We start from the raw sequence: 19,575 nt of genomic DNA, 5'->3' as shown, positions 1-19,575 counted from the left end.
GTATCTGGACTTCACCGATAGGGGGGGTCCAGAGGTGAGGGGGCACATTTTAGCCCCCCCCCCCCCCCCCCCGGCGCCACCGCCAGAACCACCTCCATGGCCCGCCCGACGTCTCGAACGCCAATGACCCTCCGCCCGCTGTCGCCTACCTTTGCTGGCGGGGGGACCCCAACCCCCGCCAGCCAAAGCAGTCTTCCTTCATTGTTTCTTCTTTCTGAGTCTGACTCTGACGTGACGTCAGAGTCAGACTGAGAAAGAAGAATCAAACAACGAAGGAAGACGGCTTCGGCTGGCGGGGGTTGGGGTCCCCCGCCAGCAAAGGTAGGCGACGGCAGGTTGGCGGCGGAGGGGGGGTTGCGAGGGCCGTCAGGGGGGGTCCAGGGCCAAATCTACGGGGGCCCTGGCCCCCGTGGCCCCATTACAGATACGCCCCTGCATTAGCGCACTACTGGTCCTATTTCCTATCCCTTTCCTAATAATTCCTAGCATTCCATTTGCTTTTTTGGCTGCCGCCACACACTGGGCTGAAGATTTCAGCGTATTGCCGACGATGACAGCTAGATCTTTTTCTTGGGTGCTGACTCCTAAGGTGGAACCTAAAATCAGGTGTGAATCTAAGCCTGGGTACGGTGGAGACGATCCCGCTCTCTGAGCGCCTCCTTCTGTAGTTCCCAAGGTCTAATGTGTGCAGGCAGCCGCCTGTTCAGGTATGCTGGGAAACTCTCGCATCCATTTGTGCCAACATTTTCTTGGCCTCCGATTGCATTTCTATTTGAGGTATCTTCTGCGCCATGCGTGGAGAAAGAATATTCGTTTGGCACTGACACTTCTATTAATAAATGCTGTTTTCGTGCTTTTCTCCTTTTACCACAATGCCAAGTTTCTTGCATTGAGCTTCTTATCTGTGGGAACAGAAACATCCCAGGTGACTTCTTCATTCTCCACAGTTCTGTCACAGCAACGTGAGATGAAGTCAGACAGCTGCATAGGGTCTTGCTGCCTTGGTTCTTACTTTTGCCTCGGTCTGCCTCACGACAGGGGCCTTTTTTTACAGCAGGTGCTTCTGCCGTTACTCCTGGGGGAATTCTGCGTAACTGTGCAGCACAGAATTTGCTCCCAAATCCCGGTAATAAGCCGGCAGAGGAGGAGGAAGTGACCCGATTGCAAGAGGAACAGCAAATGAACCGTTGCACGAGTGATCTTAGGGGCGACAGTTCCCTGTGGTCATAGGGGAGAGACAGCTAGGAGACACCCAATGCCAACAATGTGTGTGTCATGGGGACTGGGAGGGCAAAGTGAGAGAGTGTACCATGGGGATGGGGGGGGGCAGGGAAAGCTGACAGTGTACCATGAGGATGGGGGGGCAGGGAAAGCTGACAGTGTACCATGGGGATGGGGGGGGGGGGCAGGGAAAGCTGACAGTGAACCATGGGGACTGGGGGGAGGCAAGGAAAGCTGAAATTGTGCTGTGGTGTGGGGGGGGGGGCAAGGGCAGGACTAGCTGAGAGTATGCCATTGGTGTGTGGGGAGATCAAGCTTGAGGGTGTGCCATAGGGGATGGTGGGGGAGAGATGCAATGATAGCTGGGGAGGTGAAGAGATAAAATGAGAATGGGGGATGTCTGGGGGGGACAGGAAAAATGAAAGGCGAGGGGCAAACAGAATTAGGGGTCTTGCTGGGAGTTAGATGCAGAGAGAACTGTAGTTGGAGTAAGAGATGGAAACGGAGAGGCTGGAGACCGAGGAAGGAAAAGGCAGGAGGGGATTTCAGGTCTTAGGATGGGGAAATTCTGTGAAAACAACCCCCCCACACACACACACAAACTACAAATAATCAATGCAGAATTTTCAAATATTTTGCACAGAATACCCCCAAGAATATACCATGTCAATGGACAACCCCCCCCCCCCCCCCCCCCTCTTCCCAATGCTCTGGGACCTGGAATGTTTCATAGACAGCCCATGCCTCCATGTTCTGTAATTGTATTCCTTTCCTAGCCATTGCCTATTCCCAATAAACCCAAGAATCTGTAAAGATGAATGAGGGCAGCCTGGCAGTGCCAAGTCCACAACTAGCAGATTGGGCCAATTCGAGCAGCAGAGGGAAATGTCACACATTTGGTTTCATTTAACAGCCAATCTTAAAATGAAAGAAAAGGAAGGAAGGAATGCATTTGTAGAAACATATTCACAAATCATTCTTTAATGAGGTATCATTATTATTATTTTTTATTCTGAGCATACGAAAGCAGCCCAGAGGAACAGAGCACAAGATTCTTTGCAGCTGCAAATCAACGTGAGTGATTGATAATCCCAGTAACGCACGGAGATAGATTGTTCTCTCAACATGCACACACATTACCCTCTGCTTGGAAAATTAATTTGCAAAATAAATTGTTATAATGATTACAACTTCAAAATGATAATAAAAAAAAAACATTTGGATTTATTCAGTGTATGTAAAGCAAACATACTTCAATATTTGCTACCTCAGATATATGCAAGCAGGCACCCCTTCGGTTCACACCCATCAGTTAAATAAATTGTGTTGCTGGCTGACATGAAAACAGAGTCACCGGGCAAGTGTCACCTCCGAGGACAGAATCTGTGGCAGAACTGGGGTTAAGACTCGGATATCTCCCTCAAGCATTAGGCCACAAATTTCTGTTTGGAGCTGCTCCTGGCCCCAGGATAAGGAGCATAAAAAATCTGTATTACTGGTCTGAGATCTTGCAGGTACTTGTGACCTGGATTGGCTACTGCTGGAAACAGGATACTGGGGGAGGGGGGGCTCAAGAGTCAGAGTCCAGAAGACCCCCCCTCCTTGAGCCCCTTCCCCTGACAGCTCAAAAAAATCCCTGGTGCTCCGGTGACCCCCCTTCCATCTCCCCAAAATCCCTGGTGGTGCTGTGGACCACCACTGGGAACCAAAAAATCCCTGGTAGTTCAGTGGACCCCCTTCCTGAACCCCCCGATAACCACCCCTGACTCCTCAACCGATTTCAACCAACCTGACAGGCTTGGCCAGACTCCCTAGTGGCAAGCTCTGGTGGTCTAGTGAGAGCCCTTCCCTCCCTGCCCCCCCCCGACCACTCCACATATTGTTAAGGTTGGAGGCAAGAGGACCACCTCCTCCCTCAAAAGCACCCAGCCCTTTCCAGGAGGGTCCTAAACACCATATAAGGAATTATATGGTACTGGTGCTTAAGCCCCTCCCAGTGCATCCCAGGATGCACCAGGGCTGGGTGCCACCATTTTGTTCTGGGAGGCCATAGGCAGGAGGCAGTCCTCTTGCCTCCAACCTTAATGGAATGTGGGGGGGTCGGGGGGGGGGTGGGGAGAGGGAAGGACTCTCACTAGACTACCAGGGCTTGCCACTAGGAGGTCTGGCTTGGTTCAGGGCCTGCCAGGTTGGGTGGGTGGGGATGTTTTTTTTTTGAGGGCTGGTGCAAGGAGGGGGTCTACTGGATCACCAGGGATTTTTGTCTGGTTCTGGGGGGGGTCTGTGCTGGGTATCTGTCCATGCACCAACGCCTACCATGGGGAGCAGTCTGCTTGCACTATACAGTGCAAGCAGATTGCTCCCCATAAAGACAGCTCCAGACCTGTCGTCAATTGCTGCACATTAAAGGTAGGCGCACAGCGCCGGGAACTGTCTGTGCATTACTCAGAATGCTCATTTTAATACTAATGAGCTCTTTGTAATGCATTTGCATAGAGTTTTCAGTAGCTAATGGCACACGTTAAGAGCCACGGAAAACTTTTGCTTTAGATTGCCTACAACCAGTCTAAAGAAAAATGTTGCCAGCATGGTAAGCTTTGTGAATCGGGTCCTTAGAGCCTAACTGGTCTCACAGTTATCATGTCAGTCTGCCACTCTACATCTGTAAGTGTGGCCCTCCCTAACAACTCATGATCCTTTCATCCAATTTCAATAACATTTAGCTCACACCAAGCTCCACCTCGATCTTCATGTGCTCTCGACATCCCCTGACCATGTTTCTTTCCTACAGGGAAAACAGGCCAGTTCATCTCAACTCAGTTGAAATCTTAGGGAGATCAGAGCACATTGTGAGGTCACTGAGCTACTGAAAACTGCTCTGCCATTGGTCAGCAGCTCTTCTACATGCAAATTTTCTGTACCAAAGGAAAACATGACAAGAGTTTACACATGTTCTTGGATGTTTGAGGGTGGAGTCCATTAAAAGTGAATGATTCTCCTAGTACAGTATTCCTACAAGGACGCCATCTTCTCAACCTGGGAATGGTAGTGTAGGAAGCGAGCCTATGCCTTCAGACAGAGGAGGATCTGAAATTTTGGTAGACCCAGTTTCACGTTTTTAACTTCTTTCAGCAAAACCTTCCTTCCTTAGTCCTCCTCCTGTTAGGAATGAAGGAAATAAACTTGATAGCGCATCCCGTTGTCTCCCTTCTTCTGCCATGAAAGAGCACATTTCACTGTAACCTTCTGAGGTAGGCTAGTGCTTCTCCAGAGGTCACATCTAAAGCTGCTCTTTTGACAGTCATTATTTCCCTCATTCTATAACTGGTCGTTTGAACATGGGGCACCATTTTCAGGTCTACATTTATAGACTAATGTTATCCATGCAGGCAAGTCTATATTACGCACATAAATGACAGCCAACTGCTCAGCGCTATTCTATAATGTTAAGTGCGTAAAGTGCTTTGCACTTACATGCACGTAGGTTGTTCACAGGGGATGCGCGTGGGTGTCTAATAGTTGCGAGGGCAGAATGCTAAGTTATGTGCATAACTGCCACATTGAGGTGTGACTATTTTATGCCTGCTATAAACCTGGTGTAAGTAGCTATGCCATTCTAGTGCCAGCTTCACTAGTATTCTGTGACATCTTGGTGCACTCAGTGCACTGCATCACCGCGTTTATAATGCGTAGTGCCAGCTTCACTAGTATTCTGTGATGACATCTTGGTGCACTCAGTGCACTGCATCACCGCGTTTATAATGCGTAGTGCCAGCTTCACTAGTATTCTGTGATGACATCTTGGTGCACTCAGTGCACTGCATCACCGCGTTTAGAATGCTTAGTGCAAGCTTCACTAGTATTGTGACGACATCTTGGTGTACTCAGTGCACTGCATCAGCGCATTTAGAATGCTTAGTGCCAGCTTCACTAGTATTCTGTGATGACATCTTGGTGCACTCAGTGCACTGCATCACCGCGTTTAGAATGCTTAGTGCCAGCTTCACTAGTATTGTGACGACATCTTGGTGTACTCAGTGCACTGCATCACCGCATTTAGAATGCTTAGTGCCAGCTTCACTAGTATTCTGTGATGACATCTTGGTGCACTCAGTGCACTGCATCACCGCGTTTAGAATGCTTAGTGCAAGCTTCACTAGTATTGTGACGACATCTTGGTGCACTCAGTGCACTGCATCACCATACTTAGAATGCAGAGCCCTGTTATAGAATTTTCCCCATTTCTGAGTCACTGTATAGGTGGCCTGCTGTTCCCCCACCCATCAGTACCCAAGATCAAAGTCTCAACAGGAGACAGATTAGTGAGCTGAATCTAGGTCTGGCTCACACTGAACCACCACCCAGTACAAGCTGCCCACCCTGCCATTACCTTCTTTGTTTAATGTTTCACTCTAGGTCTGTAAAGAAAGCAAAAAGTCATTTAAGGATGCATTTTGGGAGAGGCGAGAGGGGGAGAATACACAAATGTACCTGGCTTTCCCGTGCCATCTGTCTGCCCCTGGTTCAGCTGGCCCTGCTGTTTTTTCCTCTTTGCTTCCAGCACTGGATTTTCAAACTGAGTTTTTTGGTTAATGTGGCTGAGAAGATCGAGGAGAGGAAAAAAATAAATAAAGATCTATGTTAGAAGCGAGCATGAAAAAAAAAGTCTTTATAGATTTTTATGGAAATGTTAAACACTAAGGGGGTCATTTATTAACAGTTATGATGCGTTATCTGCTGCAGGACCCATTTTATTCCTAGGAGCCTTGTGGCAGCTGGTAAATGACCCTCTAAACGGTAATCCTACAAATCCAAATACAGTTATTTTAAATGTGTGCCGTAACACTATTCCCTAGACTAAAGATTTCCATTTGTCTTCATTCCACAGCTGTGGTTTGGGGTTTCACAGCTACAGCAGGCTTTTTGGCCTCCTCACCAATGCTAGACGTGCCCCTGCTGGGTTGTCCCAACGGTTTAACATATTTATTTAATATACAGTTAATTATCGTTAGCTGTAGTTCACATCTGATAAAATATCACGTTACAACCATCATTGTCAACACATACATGTAAATACAAAACGCAGCATCCTAACCTAAACGGAGAGTAATCTAAATGTAAAATCAGAACTATCGCATCTCAATGCCTATCCCACCAAATCATATTTTCTCTCCAGCTACAGGAGCTTCTTCTGAAGACATCACAAGTCAATACCCTCTAAACACCTGCCTAAAAATACACCACAGACGTCTTTCTAAATACCAGCTAGTTCCAGCAGAGCCGCTGCTGTTGAAAATGGTTAATCCCTTGAGCATTTTTTTTGTTACATTTGTACCCCGCTCTTTCCCACTCATGGCAGGCTCGATGCGGCTTACATGGGGCAATGGAGGGTTAAGTGACTTGCCCAGAGTCACAAGGAGCTGCCTGTGCCTGAAGTGGGAATCGAACTCAGTTCCTCAGGACCAAAGTCCACCACCCTAACCACTAGGCCACTCCTCCACTGTTGCTACTATTTGAGATTCTACATGGAATGTTGCTATTCCACTAGCAACACTCCATGTAGAAGTCGGCCCTTGCAGATCACCAATGTGGCCGCGCAGGCTTCTGCTTCTGTGAGTCTGACGTCCTGCACGTCAGACTCACAGAAACAGAAGCCTGCACAGCCTTCTACATGGAATGTTGCTAGTGGAATAGCAACATTCCATTTAGAATCTCCAATAGTATCTATTTTATTTTTGTTACATTTGTACCCTGCGCTTTCCCACTCATGGCAGGCTCAATGCGGCTTACATGGGGCAATGGAGGGTTAAGTGACTTGCCCAGAGTCACAAGGAGCTGCCTGTGCCTGAAGTGAGAATCGAACCCAGTTCCTCAGTTCCCCAAGACCAAATTCCACCACCCTAACCACTAGGCCTTGAAAGAGGGTAGAAAGAAAAGTTTAACTCGCGATCTCGGAGTTCAGCCAGCTACATAAATAGATAATTGATTTTGTACAGTAAATTGGTCCCTAGATCTTACCACCATGTCTCATTAGTCTCTCTCATGCTTCTAGATCAGCAGTTCCCAAACCTGTCCTGAGGGAACCCCCAGCCAACCAAAAAGATGATGCACCCCCGTGTAAGTCGAACGGACAAAAGAACAGAGTAGGGTAGTACAAGTAGCCTTCCAAGCCAAGTCCAAAAGAAAACTCTGCAAATGGACACATGAGGCCAATCTTTATTGAAGCATCATTAGATTATAAAATAAAGACTCGACATGGAGCTGTGTTTCGGTGTGTAACATCTGCTTCAGGAGTCACAGAAACTTTTGCATATTGTTCATAGTAGAGTACTGGATGTATCAAAGAATATGTATGAATAAAATATGCAAAGAGCAATCACCTAGGGGGGCCCCCTTTGGATATAGCGTTCAAAACATTTATTTATTTATTTAGATTTTGCTCACACCTTTTTCAGTAGTAGCTCAAGGTGAGTTACATTTAGGCACACAGGGTATTTCCCTGTCTCTGAAGGGCTCACAATCTAAGTTTGTACCTAAGGCAATGGAGGGTTAAGTGAGTCGCCCAAGATCACAAGGAGCAGCAGCGGGATTTGAACCGGCCACCTCTGGATTGCAAGACCAGTGCTCTAAGCACTAGGCCACTCCTCCACTAGGAGCATTCAATCTAGAATCTCAAATAGTAGCAACATTCCAGAATCTCAAAAAGTGGCAACATTCCACGTAGAATCTTCAATAGTAGCAACATTCCATATATTTCTTTAGATTTTGCTCACACCTTTTTCAGTAGTAGCTCAAGGTGAGTTACATTCAGGTACACTGGATATTTCTCTGTCCCAGGAGGGCTCACAATCTAAGTTTGTACCTGAGGCAATGAACGGTTAGGTGACTTGCCCAAGGTCACAAGGAGCAGCAGTGGAATTTGAACCGGCCACCTCTGGATTGCAAGACCAGTGCTCTAAGCACTAGGCCACTCCTCCACTAGCAACATTCCATCTAAAATCTCAAATAGTAGCAACATTCCAGAATCTCAAAAAGTGGCAACATTCCATGTAGAATCTTCAGTAGTAGCAACATTCCATATATTTATTTAGATTTTGCTCACACCTTTTTCAGTAGTAGCTCAAGGTGAGTTACATTCACGTACTCTGGATATTTCTCTGTCCCAGGAGGGCTCCCAATCTAAGTTTGTACCTGAGGCAATGGAGGATTAAGTGACTTGCCCAAGATCTCAAGGAGCAGCAGCGGGATTTGAACCAACCACCTCTGGCTTGCAAGACCGCTGCTCTAACCACTAGGCCACTCCTCCACAAATAGACACCACTATTTGTTTTGAGCGCTATATCCAAAGGGGGTCCCCTAGGTGATTGCTCTTTGGATATTTTATTCATATTCTTTGATACATCCAGTGTAATACAGAAGCTTACGAGACATCTGTGAACAAGACACCAAGATTCATTTCTGTGTTTGCTTTGATGACCCTTGAACGTCATGTGGTTTCTACTTCATTTGGCTCTTCAACCTTTCCTTTGATAAAATTAAGAGCCCTAACTCCACCACTTGAATCTGAGAAGGATGGAGCCAGACCAGAAATGTAGAACGTCAGGAAAAGTGTCCAGAGTGGCGGATGCACCACACATGAGCAGAAGACAAAATTCCTTATCATGCCACCTTCAACCATTACGATGTGAAGAACCCTGGTCTACTGCCTACAGCATGGAACCAAGTCTTAATCATATCACCATCACCAAAATGATCTCTTGAGCACAGAAACAGCATCATCTCCAAGATTAAGTGGAGCGGAGGAGTAGCCTAATGGTTAGTGGAGTGGACTGAGATCCTGGAGAACTGGGTGACCCTGGGCAAGTCACTTAACCCTCTATTGCTCCAGGTATAAAACTTAAGATTGTGAGCCCACTAGGGACAGAGAAAGCACCTGCATATAATGTAAACAGTGCTACATATATCTAGTAGCATTATATAAATGATTAGTAGTAGTAATAAAAATCAATGAAATACAAACCAAGGAACAATCATTTTCCTGAACAATGTTTTGCTGGATGATTACTGATAAATCAAGTCACCAACACTTATGTATTGAGCGCCCTCAGCAAGAAAGTTGAACAGGACTTTGTGAAGGAAGGAAGTTGCTTAAGATCAGATGAAACCATAGGCAGCGGAATACGCATCAATAAGTAGAGAACATGGGGGTCCAGGCTGAAGGTTGGTTGGCTCCTCTCATCCAAAAGATGTACTTCTGCTCCTGAATGAAACAACTGAGTAGTCATAGTAACATAGTAGATGACGGCAGAAAAAGACCTGCACGGTCCATCCAGTCTGCCCAACAAGACAACTCATATGTGCTACTTTTTGTGTATACCCTACTTTGATTCGTACCTGTCCTCTTCAGGGCACAGACCGTATAAGTCTGCCCAGCACTATCCCTGCCTCCCAACCACCAGCCCCGCCTCCCACCACCGGCTCTGGCACAGACCGTATAAGTCTGCCCAGCACTATCCCCGCCTCCCAACCACCAGCCCCGCCTCCCACCATCGGCTCTGGCACAGACCGTATAAGTCTGCCCAGCACTATCCCCGCCTCCAAACCACCGACTCTGGCACAGACCGTATAAGTCTGCCCAGTACTATCCCCACCTCCCAACCACCAGCCCCGCCTCCCACCACCGGCTCTGGCACAGACCGTATAAGTCTGCCCAGCACTATCCCCGCCTCCCAACCACCAGTCCCGCCTCCCACCACCGGCTCTGGCACAGATCGTATAAGTCTGCCCAGCACTATCCCCGCCTCCCAACCACCAGTCCCGCCTCCAACCACCGGCTCTGGCACAGATCGTATAAGTCTGCCCAGCACTATCCCCGCCTCCCAACCACCAGCCCCGCCTCCCACCACCGGCACTGGCACAGACCGTATAAGTCTGCCCAGCACTATCCCCACCTCCCAACCACCAGTCCTGTCTCCCAACCACCGGCTCTGGCACAGACCGTATAAGTCTGCCCAGCACATATGAGTTTATCTTGTTGGGCAGACTGGATGGACCGTGCAGGTCTTTTTCTGCCGTCATCTACTATGTTACTACGACTACTCAGTTGTTTCATTCAGGAGCAGAAGTACATCTTTTTGATGAGAGGAGCCAACCAACCTTCAGCCTGGACCCCCATGTTCTCTAGTTATTGATGCGTATTCCGCTGCCTATGGTTTCATTTATTAATGGGGTTGAGGGGTGGGGGGGGGGAGAAACGGGGCTAGACCCTGCCCAGAAATACTGTCAGTGCATTGATTGCTCTCATCTATAGTGGATCTTTGATTTCAGGTGCTGGGGAGGAACACAGCGAGAGGAATTAATTACTCTTGACCATAATTCCTACTCTTTTTTTCTACCTTTTTTTTTTTTTAATGTGCACTGTCCCTAAACAAATTACTGAATTCACATCCAGTGGCGTACCAAGGGGGGGGGGGGGGGCGGTCCGCCCCGGGTGCACGCCGCTGGGGGAGTGCCGCGCGCCGGTCAGCGTCGTTCGTTTCCATGCTCCCTCTGCCGCGGAACAGGAAGTAACCTGTTCCAGGGCAGAGTACCCTAAAAGAAAAGGAGACAAAATGCAGAGGGAGCATGGAAACTAATGACGCTGACCAGCGCGCGCGGCACCCCCCCCCCCCTCCCCCAGCGGCGTGCACCCTACTACTACTACTTAACATTTCTAAAGCGCTGCTAGGGTTACGCAGCGCTGTACAATTTAACATAAAAGGACAGGCCCTGCTCAAAGAGCTTACAATCTAAAGGACAAGTGAGTAGACGATACGATGGGGGCAGTCAATTTGGGGCAGTCCGGCTATCCTGAAGCTAAGAGTTAGGTGCCGAAGGCAGCACTGAAGAGGTGGGCTTTAAGCAGAGACTTGAAGATGGGCAGGGAGGGGGCTTGACGTAGGGGCTCAGGAAGGTTGTTCCAGGCATAGGGTGAGGCAAGGGCGAATGGGCGGAGCCTGGAGTTGGCAGTGGTGGAGAAGGGGGGGGGTTCTTTCGCCGGGGTGGGGGTCGTGCTGCACCGGGGGAGGGGGGGGGGGCGCTGCACCCGGGCAGGCGGGGCACATGGCACATTGGCGATCCGCCCTGGGTGTCAGCGCCCCTCGGAACGCCACTGTTCACATCCCATCCTTCTCTGAATGAGGTTATTACAAGAAAAACAAACCCCGGGAAATACTCACTCAACGTAGTACGTCCCATACTGGGGGTCTTCTATTTTCTCCCAACCGTATGGAAGCTCTGCAAGAGGAGAAAAGAAAGGAAAGTGTGATTTTGGGTCCTGCATTACTGCAATAAAGGGATCAGAGTACCCTAAAAGAAAAGGAGACAAAATGCACAGGCGTGAATTATATAAAGACGTTTTGACAGTTCTTTGCACATGAAAACATATTGAATCAAGGTCAAAGTATAAAATGAAACCCCAGAAAATGCAACAGTTTCTACTAACCAGGTAGCGTAGGATGCTGAATTATAGGTTTATGCTCTACAGTCCACTTTTACCCTCTTATATGGCCCTATAAACTAAGGGGTTCAAACATGCAGACTGGATGGACCGTTCAGGTCTTTATCTGTCGTCATTTACTATGTTACTATGGAAACAGCCAGAAACACTCCTGGCCATTTTAAATTGCTAGTCTGGGGCTAACGATGGTGGCACTTAACCAGACAGCGTCATTAAATACACCCAGCTGGTGCCTAAGCCGTAACTGGCTGATTTTGTGGGTGGTGTCAGCACTTATGCAGTTAAATGCTGATAACCGAAGGTAACTGAAACAAAAAAAAAAGTCCCACGGGACAAGCAACGATACACAGGGAATTGGGAGCAGAGGAAGGCTAGACAAACCTCAGGAAACAGTACAATCAAAATTTATTTCACTAAAATGTATTTCACTAAAAGGAGTGTGCAGGATATGAGGGGGAAGAGAGAGCAGGGCAGGCAATGCGGCAGTGCCGGAGAGTGGCGCTGGAGAAGGCTTCAGCTAGAGGGGGCTGGGGATCCCCGCCAGCCAAGGTATTTGCTGTAGCAGTGGGAGAGAGCAGCAGGGAGGCGGCAGACCACAATGTGCCCCCCCACCTCTCCCATCGTGAGGTCTGGCTACGCCCCCGTTGAATAGCCTGGGTTTATAGATTTGGGAAAAACCACCTCTGTACATTTTGACTCCTAAACTCCCATGATTTAAAAAAAAAAAGTGGGGGTGGGGGGGTGGGGAGAGGAGGTTCATTTGTGCCCCATCATGAACTTTGAACCATGGACTATAAAAGGTCAGGAGTCTGCAGTTCACCCTCCAGTAGTAAGTGCTCTATTTCTGACCTCAACAGAACACGCTGAACTGTTAACTCACAGGACCCGCCAGCCTGGCATGTTTCTCTTCCATTTGACCGTTCAAATAGCCTCTGTCTGTTTTGGGCCAGCAGGAAAAATGTATAAGGGGGCGAGAGTTTCCTGTCCACCGAGCACTGCTACCATTACAGCAGCTTTCAAAGGGTCTCTGTCAAGTAGGGAAGCAGTGAAACATTTAAAAAAACATGTTCTACCTGCTGTGAGAAAACACATTAGCCTTGCTTGACACACTCACAAATCGTTGCATGATTAAAAGCAAAGTGAAACAAAAAGAAGCATCTCTGAATTTTTCCAGATTCCAGGGAAAACACTGGCTTGAAACTCTCTCACCTTGCTGGATAAACAAGGGGATTTATGGGTTAACCCTTTGGGGGGGGGGGGGGGAGGGAAACAAGCATGATGGGCTCCCTACTTTAATAATCCCTCTGGCACTTTTTGTGGTTTGGGGCAAACCACTAAATACTCCATAAGTACATAAGTAATGCCATACTGGGAAAAGACTAAAGGCCCATCGAGCCCAGCATCCTGTCCCCGACAGCGGCCAATCCAGGTCAAGGGCACTTGGCAGCTTCCCAACCGTACAAACATTCCATACATGTTATTCTCGAAATTGTGGATTTTTCCCAAGTCCATTTAGTAGCAGTCTATGGACTTGTCCTTTAGGAAACCGTCCAAACCCTTTTTAAACTCTGCCAAGCTAACCGCCTTCACCACTTTCTCCGGCAACGAATTCCAGAGTTTAATTATGCGTTGGGTGAAGAAAAACTTTCTCCTATTTGTTTTAAATGTACTACACTATAGTTTCATCGCATGCCCCCTAGTCCTACTATTTTTGGAAAGCGTAAACAGACGCTTCACGTTCACCTGTTCCACTCCACTCATTATTTTATATACCTCTATCATGTCTCCCCTCAGCCTTCTCTTCTGCAAGCTGAAAAGCCCTAGCCTCCTTAGTCTTTCTTCATAAGGAAGTCGTCCCATCCCCGCTATCATTTTCGTCGCCCTTCGCTGCACCTTTTCCAATTCCACTATATCTTTCTTGAGATACTATATCTTTCTTGGACACAATACTCAAGGTGCGGTCGCACCATGGAACGATACAACGGCATTATAACATCCTCACACCTGTTTTCTATACCTTTCCTAATAATACCCAACATTTTATTCGCTTTCCTAGCTGCAGCAGCACACTGAGCAGGTTTCAGTGTATTATCAACGACGACACCTAGATCCCTTTCTTGGTCCGTAACTCCTAACATGGAACCTTGCATGACGTAGCTATAATTCGGGCTATTTTTTCCCACACGCAGCACCTTACACTTTCTCACATTAAACGTTTTCTGCCATTTAGCCGCCCAGTCTCCCAGTCTCGTAAGGTCCTTCTGTAATTTTTCACAATCCTCTTGCGAATTAACGACTTTGAATAACCTTGTGTCATCAGCAAATTTAATTACCTCGCTGCCCCGTTATTCAAAACTTAGAAGGTAAATCCTCTGGGTACTTGAATGTAAGGGACCTCAAACTATCATTGGAAAGGTGTGAGCTAAATCCCAACCATCCACACGTGTGAACCTTTAAGGGAGGAGGTAAACTATTTATGTTGGGGATGTAGTGAGAACAGAGGGCAATTATGACATAATGATCCCCCCCCCCCCCTTCCTTCAACATGAATGACCTTTCTGACTCCTCTTACCTTCCCCCACTTTCTTGGACACACGTTGAAGTTACAAAGTGGTACATCTGTTTGAGCGAGAAAATATTTTTTTCACTCCGTGCATAATTAAACTCGAATCTGTTGCCAGAAGATATGGCAAAAAGCTTTCAGGCTTCAAAATTTGATATACTGCTTTCACTTGTACAAACACAAAGATGTAAGTGGTGTCGGTGGGTTAAATAAAGGGGTTGGACAAGTTTCTAAAAGAACAGTCCGTATTAAGGTGGACTTGGGGGAAATCCGCTGCTTATCCCTGGGATAAGCGGCAAGGACGATCTAGCTTTTGGGATGCTGTCAGGTACTTGTGACCTGTTGGAAATAGGACACTGGACGTGATGGACCTTTGTCTAACCCAGTAGGGTAATTATTATGAACTGGTGCCAGCTGGTGGTATCACAATAATCCAACGAGCAGTGCTTTTTCCTTGCACCCTCCTCTTCTTTCAGCTCCCCTATGAAGTACATCACGTGGGGGCGTTATAGGCTCACTGTGCTCCCCCCATTTTGACTGTTCTAAGAAGCTTCTCTTCATCCCATTCTCATGATCAGCCTCTCTTCTCCTGTTCCTCTTTCCCACTGGCCTACATGTTTCCACCTTCAAGCAGGGCTGGCGTTAGGGGTGGGCCAACAGGGCAATTGCCCTGTGCCCCCCCATGTCACTGGGGGCCCTGAACCTGCCTGAAGTTAAAAGAGGGCCAATCTACAAGCAAGCTTTTGGGCCCTCCTCCCTAGCATCTGCCCTGGGCGTCATCATGTCTAGCGTTGGCCCTGCCTTCAAGGGAAGTCAGCAAGCGGAGGCAGCAGTGCTGTGAAGATGCTTTGTTGAATGGGGAGAGGCGGGAACCTCCTGCCTTGTCTGGTGAGGTGGAGCTGTGGTCATAACTTATGGCCAAACTCATTACTTTTACCTCAATGCTTTTAATAAACAAAACAATCCCACTTCTAATCTAATATCGATTCCTATGCAACCACACAATGCTGACTAACCTCATTGCCAAACACTATCACTTTTACCCTAATGTCGATACCTGAGCAACAACATAATGTTGACACCTACGCAAGATCACAATGTATTCTTATACCATGTATGTACGCACTGAATGTAAAACCATGTGCAACTCTGTAGACCGGAAATGGCAATCGCCACTACGGCAAATGTAAGCCACATTGAGCCTGCAAATAGGTGGGAAAATGTGGGATACAAATGCTACAAAATAAATAAATTACGCTTCTCAGTCCCTTGCCTTCCCCGTTCCCTGCTTTTTCTGATGTCAGTACTCCGTAGAACTAAGAAATCTGTATCGCAAACAAATCGGCAACTCCTCTAGCACAATTACTCCCGGCAAGATTATTCAACAGCCAAGAGACATCTCACATGGACAGCCAGGAATCAGACCACTCCAGATATTTCACAGCATTACTAACTGCTTCCCGAGGCTTCCGCAGACTACAGATTAATGTCACCTCCTGCGTTTATTAATACCTGGGCAATCATATTGCTCATCTTCATTTTAATTTCCCACAAAGCCACAGCTGGGAGGAAAGCAACCCATCCCCCTATCAAACATGGCTTCCCTCTAGTCTTCTCTTCTAAGTTTTAAATGCCGCAGAATCCGAAACAGTCCTAAGCAGTTTACAACAGAGATAACTTTAAAAAAAGAAAAAAAAAAAATCTATAAATTAAAATACAGTAATTCAAGGAGGGGGTTATAATCATATCCTGTTTTAGGGACACATACAGGTTTAGTGACATAAATTGCCAGACAAAAAAGAACCCTCGCACGCTTATGGCCGGCACTTAGAATAAGATTGGCGAGGCTGGTGTTCACTAAGGACTGTTTTCTCTATCAATGTCGGAATTAAATATTTGTAGGAAGAATGGAGGGTGATATAGGATTTGTTGTTGTTAATACTGGGAGGGCAGTCTGGTCAACAGGGCCTAGGAATTGTACGTTTAAGTTGATGTTTTACCATCCATTATTGTTGCACCATAATATAGTGCGGTGGGGAGAGCAATAATGTAAAATGTATGATGACGAAATGGGAACATTTTGAACTAATGAAAACTTGTTTACATTTGAATTTCTGTATATTACGGTTGTGGTATGTGTACCTTGTGAACAGTGATCAATAAAAAATGTTGAAACTTAAAATCAATTTTTGATAAAATGTCAAAGTTACAGTAACATAAGGAGTAAAAGCTGAGCATAAACATAGTACAATCATGTATTCAAATAGCATATTCCAATATATAATTACTAGTAAAAAAAGCCCCGTTTCTGATGCAAATGAAACGGGGGCTAGCAAGGTTTTCTTCTGTGTGCATGTGGGAGTGTGTGTGTCCCTGCCCTCTGCCCTCTCTCCCTTCCCCTGTGCTGTCTGTCCCCTCCCCCCTCGGAGTCGAGTCCTTCAGTGTTGTTTCCTGCTGTGCTGTGTTTGTGTTACAGAGATAGTGAGAGCTTCTGCCCTCTCTCCCCTCCCCCCTCTGAGTCCTTCACTGTTACAGAGAGAGCGATTTGATTTCGTGCTTTGCTGTGTTTTCCTTCACTGTTTGTGTTACAGAGAGAGCGAGGGCGGGGCAGACACTCATGGGGAAACCGGATATCTCTCCCCCTTCACACTTCCGGCTGGAGGCTTCATTTAGAACGTTGGTGGTGCCTTTTATATAGAGAGATTTTTATACCAGATTATATAAAGATAATGTATAGCACAATGCTTTTTAGGAACACAGAAGCCTAAAGAGGTCAGAAGGATTTTGCTAATTATGTGCTTTACTAATATTAAACACTTAAAAAAACTAAAAAAAAAAAAAAAAAAAAAAGTAATTCAATTCTTACAAGAAAGATAATGAAGGGCATTAGAATTACAGAAACAAAGATTTCTCAAACAGATAATTAACTCTTTTCTGAAAAGAAATCATATGATGAATCCAACCTAAGTGCCAAAGGAAGATCATTCCAAATTGAAACAGAACAAAACAGAAAGACGCTTTCCACTGCTTACCATGTCTTAAACCTACCAGAGAGGAATAAGACAATAAGCAATGACTTCTAGAACAGAATACGTTTCCCAGAGAAATAAAAAGTGAAATTCAATTGATTCACGTGCTTAGGGAAGGGGATACAGGAGTGGCAAGACAGGAGGAAAGTCAAAGTGGCACCATCGGTGAGCATCCTAAAGAGGGCGCCACTGCTCTGCAGGATGAGTGACAGGCTGTGGAGATGTGGGTGGATACTGGCTTAAGAGAGAGATCAGCTAGAGCAGTCCTGGAGCACCCCTTGCCAGTCAGGTTTTCAGGATATCCACAATGAATATGCATGAGACATTTGCATATAATGGAGGCAGTGTATGCAAATCAAGCTCATGCATATTCATTGTGAGTAACCGGGAAAACCAGACTTGCTGGGTATGTCCTGAGGCAGTGGCGTAGCCACAGGTGGGCTTGGGTGATACATGTTTAGTGGTAGCTGGTGGGGATCCCAATCTCTGCCAGCTGATGGTAACGAAAACGCTACTCTCCAGGATAATGGCACCTGCGCATTCTCAGTTTTTAGCGCCACTGCCAAGGTGGAAAGAAGTGTTATCCCACCAGCTGAGAGATTTTTTTTTGGTGGTGGGGGAGAACACTTGGTGCCCACCCCACTTCTTGCCTAGGCCCACCCAAAATCTGTTGTCTGGCTACGCCCCTGTCCTGAGGACTGGGCTGAGAACCACTGATCTAGAGTTCTACCCCTAACAGTAATTATTTTCCCATATTGAGAAAAAAAAAACCCACAAAGATTTGGAAGAGGGCAGAGATAAATCAAGGCTGGAGCTTACTGTGGACCTCACCTCCATCATCGCAGTCTTCGGGGGCCTTGGCCTTCTTGCAGAGCCGGGGATCAAGCCAGGTAGTTGTTTTAGTGTTGTGGCTGTGGGAAGGAAGGCAATAAAAAGGATGTTAATCCCACACCCAGTTATCAAATGTGGCTCAGAAGTGCAGCTCTCAGGTCTCCCTTGTGGGAACGAAATCTGAATCTGACCCCCTTTCACTAAATCACGACATGTCATAACCACACCCGTCACTGCTGTGGGCACCAGTGAAATTACTCAAGTATCAGAAAGTCACAGAAAGTGTCCTGTCCTAGTAGCTCAGGGCTCCTTTTACTAAGTGGGAGTATTTTTACTTATTTTATTTATATTTTACTCACACCTTTTTCAGTAGTAGCTCAAGGTGAGTTACGTTCAGGTACACTGGGTATTTCTCACAGTCTAAGTTTGTACCTGAGGCAATGGAGGGTTAAATGGGTCATCTTCGACTCCTCCCTCTCTGCACATATTCAGCAGACTGCTAAAACCTGTCCTTTCTTTCTCTATAATGATAATGCAAAATTTGCCCTTTCCTTTCTGAGCACACTACCAGAACCCTTATCCACACTCTTATCACCTCTCACTTAGACTATTGCAACTTGCTTCTCACAGGTCTCCCACTTAGCCATCTCTCTCCCCTTCAATCTGTTCAAAACTCCGCTGCACAACTTATATTCCGCCAGTGTCGCTATGCTAATATTAGCCCTCTCCTCGTCACTTCACTGGCTTGCTATCTGTTTCCGCATACAGTTCAAACTCCTCTTATTGACTTACAAGTGCATTCACTCTGCAGCTCCTCAGTACCTCTCCACTCTCATCTCTCCCTACATTCCTCCCCGGGAACTTCGTTCACTGGCTAAATCTCTGTTATCTGCACCCTTCTCCTCCACTGCTAACTTCAGACTCCGTTCCTTTTATCCTGCTACATCATATGCCTGGAATAGACTTCCTGAGCCGGTTCGTCAAGCTCCATCTCTGGCTGTCTTCAAATCTAAGCTAAAAGCCCACCTTTTTTATGCAGCTTTTAACTTCTAACCCTTATTCACTTGTTCAGAACCCTTATTTTATCATCCTCACTTTAATATTCCCTTATCTCTTGTTTGTCCTGTTTGTGTGTCCTAATTAGATTGTAAGATCTGTCGAGCAGGGACTGTCCCTTCATGTTCAAGTGTACAGCGCTACGTACATCTAGTAGCGCTTTAGAAATGATAAGTAGTAGTAGTAGTTAAGTGACTTGCCCAAGATCACAAGAAGCAGCAGTGGGATTTGAACCAGCCACCTCTGGATTGCAAGACCGGTGCTCTAACCACTAGGCCACTCCTCCGAGCAGCAGCACGGCAGTACTTTCCACCCCTGCCGTGCCATCATTTCCAGCACTACAAAAAATGCTGCCCGGTTATCACTGGGTAAATGCG

The 19,575-nt window shown here is 46.8% G+C and overlaps 1 protein-coding gene across 4 annotated transcripts in view; it reads right to left on the bottom strand.

Moving 5' to 3' along the window:
* MAGI3 (membrane associated guanylate kinase, WW and PDZ domain containing 3) overlaps positions 1 to 19,575 on the bottom strand; it is a 336,183-nt gene that overhangs the window by 62,632 nt on the left and 253,976 nt on the right. For 2 of the 4 annotated variants that reach the window (XM_030221928.1, XM_030221930.1), the window contains exons 6-8: positions 18,131 to 18,222; positions 11,439 to 11,496; positions 5,713 to 5,819 (exon numbers count right to left, since the gene is read on the bottom strand). In XM_030221928.1, the coding sequence (XP_030077788.1) occupies positions 5,713 to 5,819; positions 11,439 to 11,496; positions 18,131 to 18,222 (257 nt within the window). The remainder of the gene's footprint in view (positions 1 to 5,712; positions 5,820 to 11,438; positions 11,497 to 18,130; positions 18,223 to 19,575) is intronic. The other 2 variants (XM_030221929.1, XM_030221931.1) reach the window with 1 other exon arrangement.

Source organism: Microcaecilia unicolor, chromosome 12, assembly GCF_901765095.1.
Source record: "Microcaecilia unicolor chromosome 12, aMicUni1.1, whole genome shotgun sequence".
In the NCBI taxonomy this organism is placed as follows: Eukaryota; Metazoa; Chordata; class Amphibia; order Gymnophiona; family Siphonopidae; genus Microcaecilia; species Microcaecilia unicolor.
Note: the sequence above shows the minus strand (reverse complement) of the source record. Positions and strands in the feature narration are given on the sequence as shown.